The sequence below is a fragment of the Engystomops pustulosus genome, chromosome 4 (genome assembly GCF_040894005.1).
Source record: "Engystomops pustulosus chromosome 4, aEngPut4.maternal, whole genome shotgun sequence".
Classification (NCBI taxonomy): domain Eukaryota; kingdom Metazoa; phylum Chordata; class Amphibia; order Anura; family Leptodactylidae; genus Engystomops; species Engystomops pustulosus.
This window is the reverse complement of record NC_092414.1, coordinates 185,563,524-185,573,749: the sequence shown is the minus strand read 5'-3', so window position 1 is coordinate 185,573,749 and position 10,226 is coordinate 185,563,524. Positions and strand designations below refer to the sequence as shown.

Genomic DNA, 10,226 nt, shown 5'->3' with positions numbered 1-10,226 from the left:
ATTCATGGGGTTACGTTACTAGTTCATGATTCACATCTTTACTTTTTGGGCCATCATGTTGTATAAAACGTATTTTCGCCTTTATCATTAAACACTTATTCCCTTTTCCATGACACCTCCACACCCTCCGTCTGTTTGCAGTTGTTTTTTTATGCCTAGTTTTTCTCAAGTGTGTGGAGGTAAAGGGTCAGAAGCGTGGAATATTAGACCAATCCTATTAAACAAACATGTATCACCCGCACGTAGGGTTTACTCTGGTGTATCACAGATTGGAAGTCTTGGGCTTATCTCATCCCATTGTTCAGCCATTCTGCCTGGAACATATAAAAGTATAGAGCATGATAACCCTCCATTCTCGACCTGGAGGCTATACTGAGAATAGGCACCATGGTAAGTGGAGAGAAATATGAGCAGAAGCATAAATGTTTTTGTATTCTTGTGTAATTTTATACTATAATTTTCATGTTCTTTGTTGACTGTGGGACAAAAAGTGTGATTAAAGTTTCAAAGAATTTATGATATTGTGTTGCAACTAAAATGTATGAGATGTTTTATACAGATGTGTAGTTTGTTACCTTGTCTTCAACCCAAAATTTTTGAGAAAAATATATATGGCAAATTAATCAGAAGAATATTCTGTACCAAAAAATTATATAGTGATAAAAATGGAAACTTACTGCAAATTAAAAAAAAAAAGAGAATGTACTAACGAAAACAAGCAGCAACATCACTTTCAATCAGTGTATAGAGACTTAGCATGATATGAATGGTGATTACATCCCATAAAAATATTTGGTTACATTTTTCATTACTTTTTCCATAGCTGCTGTTTCTAGGCTTGTTGGCCGTCTTCATCAGCCCACTGTATGGAGATGAGGTAAGAGATAAAAGATGAATATTGAGGTGTATGACCATCTTAAAGAGTTATCTGCTATTTACTGATTGTCCATAACTCTCACTATGAGTAGTATTTGGTAAAGGTCCATTCTGAATTCTGTTAAATCTATCGTTGTTCAACTTCTATGTCAATTAGTATTACATAATCTATACAATGTCCACTCTAGGGATACTGGGGCATTCAACTGGGTCACATATGTTTTATACCTCTGCCAAGCCTGGCTTAAAGAGCACCTTTCTCCACCTCATACATGGTTATACCATTCAGTATTGGCTTCTACACAGATTCCGGGGCACTTTAAATTCTCTTTCTACCCCCCATGGTTGCTGAGATATGAGTCGCAGTATCTGTAATCCTCTCTGCTGTCAGAGAGGAGGTGCTGGGAGGGGGAGTGTGTTATGATGATCTTCTCTGACAAGTAGAAGATTATTATAACCTTCTCTCTTCCTCTTCTGTCCTATCTCCTCCTCTCTAACAGTGGAGAGGTTTATTATGGTCAGATTTCTGGACTGATATCTCACCAACCAACAGCCTATACATTGTTGTATGTTCATCTTTACATGTGTGAGGTGGTGGGGGGTTCTCTTTAAGTAGCACATAGTGGGGGAGATTTTTGATGATAGTAGCCCCCCCTATGGATACATTAAGAGGCTTAGGCCTTACTGGCGAGTTGTGCGGCCACCAGGCAAAACTACGCCAGGCCCGACAGAGCTCAGCTTTGTGTAAAACCTGCAAAGGAACATCCATGCCCAACCACACCACCGCATCCCCCTACGGCCCCTCAAACCCACATGGCATGGAGGTGGCGTAGTTGCTGTAAGATTTTACATTTCTTTCACTGTTTCTAAGCCAGAAAAGGGGTGTAGAAGCAGTGATAAATATCTCCCAGTTTGTTTAACAAAGATTCCTATAGATCCCTAAAGGCAAGCGCTACCTGGAACTGCTTATGTTTGCATGTTGCTTTTGTCTGAATGTAATTGGTTCATAATATACTCAGAAAGTGGGGAAATCAAATATACCAGGTGATTTCGGGGAATGGGATATTATAGAGGGAGTGATTGTGATTTCTCTGATATATAGGTTTGTATGAGCAGCATTATTATTAAAAAGTTAATGAAATCTTTACTGGACTCCTGGGAGAGACAGTGAGAGTCCTGATTACTCCTCCCACATACAGTGATTGTAGGCACAATAATACAGCGAGAGCTGTCAATCACTTTCTGTGGGCGGGGTCAACAGGACTCCTACTGTTTCTCCTGGGTGTCCTGTTAAGATTTGCTCTACTTTTACTCATAAATTCTTCCTCATATCATATAAACCTAAATTGTATTTTATTATTAGACCTAATACAAGTCCTACCAGAATAATTCGTTACTAAAAGTAAAAATAAATTATTGCTATGTCCAAAGTTGTTCTTAGAATGATGTGAATTAAATATTAGACACTACCTCCTACTACCTCCTATCTACTACATCTACCTTACTATACATAACTTTACTTTAAACATGTCTTTCAGTCATTCCAGTACTTAAGCACAGGATACAATGGAGAGAACGAATACCACATTATCAATGTCAATGAGCAAGTCAAGGTCGCTACGTTGAACCTGTATTCTGGGAGACAGTCTGCCAATGCCGTCTTTGACTACAGCCAGGTAATTTCGGAGCAATTCTCACTTTAGGTTACATGAAATTTTTTCCCCTATATCCCTTCCTCATCCAATCCCTTCCTTGGTTGAACTTGATGGACATGTGTCTTTTTTCGACCGTTTAGACTATATGTAGCATTTCAAATAATAGTATCACTGTCATGGTAAATGATTCTGGGAGCAGTCCCTTAAATGGATTTATGAGACTGCAAAAACATGGATAAATCCTTCAAGAAACAATATTGGGGTTATGTATGGTAGTGCAACTCTACTCTATTCCTATTAATAGGGCCTGCACACACTTTGAAGCACCTCTACCACCAGGATGAAGTATTGTAAACCAAGCACACAGACATACAGGTGTGTGCCCCCTCTGGTAAAATCCACTATTTGTTAAGCTTCCTATGCCCTTGTTTTTAAGTAAAAAGGCTTTAATATTTAAGCAAATGAGCCTAAGGGGCTCCAGACTCAATTAACACCTATGGAGCCTGGAGCCCCTTAGGCTCATTTGAACAATTTTAAAAACCTTCATTTGTAAAAACGAGGGCATAAGAATTTAAGAGAAGAAAAAATCCTGACAGAAGGAGCACACACCAGTATGTCAGTGTGCTTGGTTTATAGTCCTTGATCCTGGCAGTAGATTTCCTTTAAGGACACAAGAAGGGCTGTTCATTGAAGAAACCATCTGTGTGTTTTCCAATTTTATGCCTTTAATATATAAAGTATCTACATGTGAATAGCTTTCTTATGTATACGAATACAGTATAATGTTGCTGGCAATACTGTGGTATTAGTAGTATAACACTTAGTAGAGTTACAGTAAAAGCAAACCTATAGTCATGGAGAGAACAAGTATTTACTAAAATAGACATGTCAGGAGATAGATCCTCATGAAATATAATTGCATTTTTCGTATCCACACCTCTTCTTTGTTTCTAGAACATCGTTGCCTACCACATGCCCTACAGAGGAATCTGTGTCTTGGCACACATGGACATCGCTACCTTCCCAGGACTTGGACGGATAAATGAGTGGATTCACACCAAGAGAGTATGTTACACATGATGCTAATGGTATTTTGAATGGAAATATAGGTCAAGCTTCAGTGTTCTCCGTTCTAAGCAAAGTTCAGACGTTATTTCATCATGAATCAGCTAAGACTATCTTTTAAGATCGTCGATGTCCAGTATTGTAGCTGGACTTAGAGCACACTGTTCCACTGATCTGTGAGATCTCTTTACTGTACTGCTGCACAGGAGTCACTGCTGCAGCATGCTCCTGGTTGAATACTACAGAATGAGAAGAGAAAAGAGAGAAGAGGCTTTTCTATGTTCAGTTTAGAGATTTCTCAGACAAGTGAACCAGAAGGGGGTGTCCCTGCACAATCTGGTATTGGCAGCACAACCCACACAGACACACGCCCAACTTCTTTTTTTTTAGTACATTTTTAATAACTTTTTACTTACCGTATTTTTCGGACTATAAGACGCTTCTTACTATAAGACGCACCCCAGATTTAGGCTTCCAAAAAAAGGAAAAATATATTTTACACCAATTAAAATATTTCTGTCGGTTGCACTAAAGCACAGCGCACACAGACATACATTTACACACACAGCTCACCTATACGCACACTCACACAGCTCACCTATACGCACACTCACACAGCTCACCTATACGCACACTCACACAGCTCACCTATACGCACACTCACACAGCTCACCTATACGCACACTCACTCAGCTCACCTATACGCACACTCACTCAGCTCACCTATACGCACACTCACTCAGCTCACCTATACGCACACTCACTCAGCTCACCTATACACACACTCACTCTGCTCACCTATACACACACACTGCTCACCTATACACACACACTGCTCACCTATACACACACACTGCTCACCTATACACACACACTGCTCACCTATACACACACACACAGCTCACCTATACACACACACACAGCTCACCTAAACACACACACACAGCTCACCTATACACACACACAGCTCACCTACACACACAGGTCACCTATACACACTCACTCAGCTCACCTATACACACACACACAGCTCACCTATACACACTCACTCAGCTCACCTATACACACACACACAGCTCACCTATACACACACACACAGCTCACCTATACACACACACAGCTCACCTATACACACACACACTGCTCACCTATACACACACACACAGCTCACCTATACACACACACACAGCTCACCTATACACACACACACACAGCTCACCTATACACACACACACACAGCTCACCTATACACACACACACACAGCTCACCTATACACACACACACTGCTCACCTATACACACACACACAGCTCACCTATACACACACACACACAGCTCACCTATACACACACACACACAGCTCACCTATACACACACACACACACAGCTCACCTATACACACACACATACTTCCCCCATTCCTCTTCTTCTCACCCTGTCCCAGTGCAGCATGAGAGTATGAGACCTGCAGTGATGTAAGAAGCATGTGATCAGTCACATGATTCTGACATCACCGCAGGTCCCGTACAGTAGGACTTCGGGGAGAGGTAAGAGCAGTGCGGAGGCTCTTCTCTGGGAGAACGGGTGCAGTTCTGGGTAGCACCCGATCTCCCTTACAGAGGTCAGGAGGGTCTGGCAGTGCTGGATCCTCCTGACCTCCGGACTATAAGACGCAGGCACTTTTTAGCAAGATTTTTTCTTGCTAAAAAGTGCGTCTTATAGTCCAGAAAATACGGTAATTTTTAACAACGAAAATAAAATACAAAAATAGTACCGTAATTTCCGGCATATAAGACAACTGGGCGTAGAAGATGACCCCCAACTTTTCTAGTTAAAATATAGAGTTTGGGGTATACTCACCGTATAAGACTACCCCTCTTCCAACGGACATATGGTAAAAATAAAAAAAACATCAAGTTAGATTTCAATCTGGTAATTTTAATGAATTAAAACCTTCTATACAAAAAAAAAATCTTCATTTCGCCACCTTCTGGCGCTAATAACGTTTTCATACTTTGTTGTATGGAGCTGTGTCATTTCTTGCGAGATGAGATGATGTTTTCATTGCTACAATTTTAAAGGACTGTACGGCCTTTTGATCAGTTTTTATTAGCTTTACAATGGAGAAAAAGTGGTATTTGTGCTCTATTTTCTGTTACGGGGTTAAATGCTGGGAATAACTGTTACTATATTTTGATAGATCGGACATTTTGCAATGCAGAGATAACGAACATGTTTATGATTTTTACTTTTTATTTTTATATCAGTTCTAGGGAAAGGGGGTGATTTTAATATTTAGGTTTTTAAAATTTACTTATTTATTTTTACTATTTTCCAGACCCCCTAGGGTCATACTGCCATACGGTATTACGTATGATGAGTTCTGTGAAGTTTAGGAAAGGCTTGAGATATCTAATATAATGGTAGATCAAGGAGGGATAGGAGGGAAGAGCTCGAGCCTTTTTTGACCATTTTTTTCAGAATTAAGTTGCACATTATTGCATAATTCTGTAATTCTGCAATGGTAAGGGTGGGAGTCATTTTTCCAGTGTTTTGAAATCATGTACCTTCTTTATAGCAGTTTTTGAATTTATGTCCAAAATTGCAGCCAAGAACGTCAACTCTGACCCAGGTCTGGTACTATGTTACTTGGGATACAATATCCTCCCCTCCAACTGCAAAGTGGTCCTCAGCCACACATCTCCAACTTGTAAACGCCCAGTTGTCAATTTATTCATAAAATTGAAGGCAGAATAACAGATGAATGGCACCAGGCAAAGAAATGTCCAGCAGAATTGTTTTGTTTCAAGTGAGGGGTCATTAGAAGGAGGCAGAATCATAGTGACACCTAATACCTGTATGTGATAATGGACTATGAGGTTCCTATCACTAGAATGGCTCATGTAATACTATTCCATTGTGTACAAATATACAAAAAGATTTTTGTTTTTGCTGCTGTAGGAGCAGAAGAAGGAGCTGGAAGAGCTGCGCAAACATTACCTAGTGACCAACCAGCAGGTGTATGATCTGGCCCAGTTCGGTAACGCTGTGCAAAGCCTTTGCTGGGGAGTTCCAACCTACTGGGCTCGCGAATATTCTAGTAAGTATCTACATGATGGCCTTGTAGCCATGTCTCACCATCAGTTATGCACATACCTGGTTGTCCACTTAAGAGAATGCCTCTTTTCTTAACTGGAATCCACAGCAATAAACTGGTAACATGATGTAATATAATAACCCATCAACTTGTGTTCAGTTATCCTGCAGCACCCCCACAGGTTGAAAAAGGCATTGCATGGTGCATATCAATATCAGTGAACTGCTCTACTACTCCAGTTTCTCCAGAGTGATATATGCTCATTGATCCCACAAGAGGTCCTGAGATGTTTCTCCATCTTTATAATCTAGAATGCTTTGATTTTGAACCACGTGGTTTATCTTATGTTTTAACCACAGAAATTGACTTTTTTTTTCAATCTCATTATCTTAAAATAAAGCATGTGACATAAAAATAAATGGTGAATACATGACACATGACACGTGTGTTCTCATCCACAGGTCCACAACATGGTTTTGGTGCTGAGGGATGTGCCGGTATTCATTTGTTCTGCCTCCGCATTGGTCTCTGTGCCGGATTCCATCTGTAATTTCCATTCTCTCTGATGTCTACAAACAGTTTGGCGCTGTTCACATTAGAACCTTACCAGCCAGCTGTGATGACAGTGATGGATCAGTAAACTGCATGTAACTCGCTATGGACAAAGATCAATAATAAAAGGAATAAAATATCTATGTATCTCTCTTCTATCATATGATTAACTATTAAGAAGCTGTAGACTACCTTTAGTTTTTCTTTGTACCATATGCAGCGTCATTAGGTGTTGCCTATCTCCATCTTTTTCCTGGGTTATGAAAGTCTAGATAAGCCTTGGGCCCTGTGACAAAGCTATTTGGAAAGTGAACCCCAACCAAATGAGTATCTTGATCATTACAGCTCTATCATTCACTCATCTGATCTGTATAAAAAGGTAACTAAAATTAGGCAGGAAGTCCACAATCCCAAAAATTCTGACAGCAATGCTTAGAGTGTCCACCAGATGGTGAAATAATCCAGATTAGGGTGTATGGTGTTGGCCATATTTTTGCTAGTAGTAAGTAAAACTAAAATTAATGTGTCAGGAAACAATGGACAGAGAATGCTTAGGGTCTTATCCTACATCTTCTTGTATATAAAAAACACATGCACCCGACCATATGGGGCTGCGCTTATCCGGCCACACCACTTGCAGCCACATCAAAGCCCCATAAAGGTCTGTGGCACCCAGTCACAGTGCCGGAAGCGCAACGCACCCGTGTGGCTTTCAATGGAGGGAGGAGGGGTGAGGAGCGATAACTCATTATCCTTTCTCCACCCAGAACCCACCCACAGCTGACTTTAATACAGAAAGACCCCCTAGAGTTGCCTTTAACACAGGAGACCCTCTCCCAGAGCTGACTTTAATACAGAAGGACTCCCCACAAGAGATCCTCCACATTCCTGACTCACTATTTAGTAGACCCCACAGAGCTGACCATAAAGAAGACCCCACAGAGGTGACTATACAGGAGAACCCTTCCTCCCATAGCTGACTCTTCAGGAGATCCCCCTGAGTCCACCCCTTCAGAGCTGACAATACAGGAGAACCCTGGAGGTGACTATAAAGGACCCTCCCCTGACTTGACTACAAAAGGAGATTCCCCCCCTGAGCTGATTACAGGCATTCTCTTCCCAGAGGTAACTATATATAAGACCCCCCAGACCTGACTACGTAGGAGACCACCCCACCAGAGCTGATTATAGAGGAGACCCCCCACCACAGCTCATGAAGCCTTTGTATACTCCAGTGGAAGCAGCTTCCAGGAGGAATTGTAAAATCCTGGAATGGGAGGAACAGAAAAGTGGCATTAACAGCTTACTAAGGGGGGCTTTTAAGTAGGGGGGGCAACATAAAAGATGTTACAAGGACCAATATAAGTAGCAGATGACTAAAGGATTTTTAAAGTGGGTGCTAAAAGCAGGGGGCAATATACCATATGGGGCCATAAAGAGGGGCATTATACTTTTTAAGTAAACTTTGGGGGTAGGATTAGTGCATTTTATTAATTTTAATGGAGGAGTAACAGTGCACAGTTTCTGCTATGGAATAGTATGGAATAGTAGTAGATAATATTTGGAGCTTTTATGTAATCTTTGTCTGTATGGAGGTTCTCTTCAAACACAATGGGGCAGATTTAGTTACCTGGTCCTGTCGCAATCCCGCGGTGCGTTGTCCAACGAGGATTCGGGTCCGGCGCGATTCACTAAGCCTGTGCGCCTTGTGCGTTCCTGCATCCGTCGTTTCTGCCCCGAGGTCCACCGGAGTTCACCTGCTTCTGGTGCATGTAAGTGTGTGTCTTGCGACACAATTTTAAATGTAAAATCCTGCGCATTGTCCGAATCCGTGTGGGTTGTCCGACGGCCCGCCCCCCGATTTCTGTTGCGTGCAAGCCGGCGCTGATGCACCAAAAATCCCGGGGCAATTCGTCGCAAAACGGAAATCGATGGGAAACCCTGCGAAAATGCGTCCGATGGACCCTTAGTAAATGAGCCCCATTTTCTATCAATCTGATCATTCAGAACCTCTAACAATCCAGCACCTGTAAGGTCTTTTCAGGGCTAAATAATAGACATTTTACTGTATCTGACCTCATATAAACCTAAATTTTTTCCTTCGGAAATAACAACACTGTACATTTGTATACCATCCAAACAGTAAAACCGGCACAGATGCAGCAGAATTAAACATTCACATCAAAATAAGTAAAACTGGGATTAACAGCATGTACAGGATGTCAAGCAATTCTTTGTTCTGTTTTTTTCCCTTAAAGATGTAGCCATCATATGGATCACACACATCTCAGCCAAGTACAGTCACATTTGGCAAGACTTAAGTGAGAATTGTTTTCATTCATTGCCAGGACGCCATACATTTATTCGGGCTTGTCACATCCTGTGTTGATGCGGCCTTGCTGAGTCTTTGTTACATTATACAGGACATAAATCTATTGCCACTGCAATGATCCTCCCAATCTGTTAGCACGGTCCTTGTTACAAGCTAAAAAAAAAAACTAATTGAAATAGAAAACAAATAAAATCTGTTTTCCTTTGGAAATACATGGACGTGTTTCTTGTCGAGTCCCTGTAGCTTCTGCTCCCGGTTGAGATCTAAGGAAGTGGTAGATCCAACCAGTGGCCCTCCTTATGTTCTTAAGGATGCCATCACCAGAGATGACTCCAGGTATCTTCCTGCAGTCCCAGACATCCCAGGACTTGCTGTGCACACAGCTATTTAAAGTGACAGCTGTACCTGGGACTATTTTCTGCTGTATTGTTGTCCTCAGGTGCTGGTATCAATGAAAACTGTGACAGAGAAGGGATTATAAATCACAAATTAAATTTCTGTGTTGGCACTTTGCGATCTTTGTTGTAGTTTGGGCACTCGGTCTCTAAAAGGTTTGCCAACACTGCCATATAATATAGTGTTGGTAAAAATCCTATAAACCTAAATGCTAGGAACCAAACCTCTGTAGCTATTATTTTATAGCAGAAAT

The 10,226-nt window shown here is 41.2% G+C and overlaps 1 protein-coding gene across 1 annotated transcript; it reads left to right on the top strand.

Annotated features, from left to right (window-relative positions):
- The first annotated feature begins 294 nt into the window (after window positions 1-294).
- LOC140127792 (gastrokine-2-like) lies at window positions 295-7,386 on the top strand. The gene is made up of 6 exons (XM_072148883.1): window positions 295-390; window positions 824-877; window positions 2,415-2,552; window positions 3,486-3,596; window positions 6,558-6,696; window positions 7,155-7,386. Exons 1-6 carry the CDS (start codon window positions 388-390, stop codon window positions 7,241-7,243), a joined length of 534 nt encoding a protein of 177 aa, XP_072004984.1. The 5' UTR covers window positions 295-387; the 3' UTR covers window positions 7,244-7,386.
- The last annotated feature ends 2,840 nt before the right edge of the window (window positions 7,387-10,226 follow it).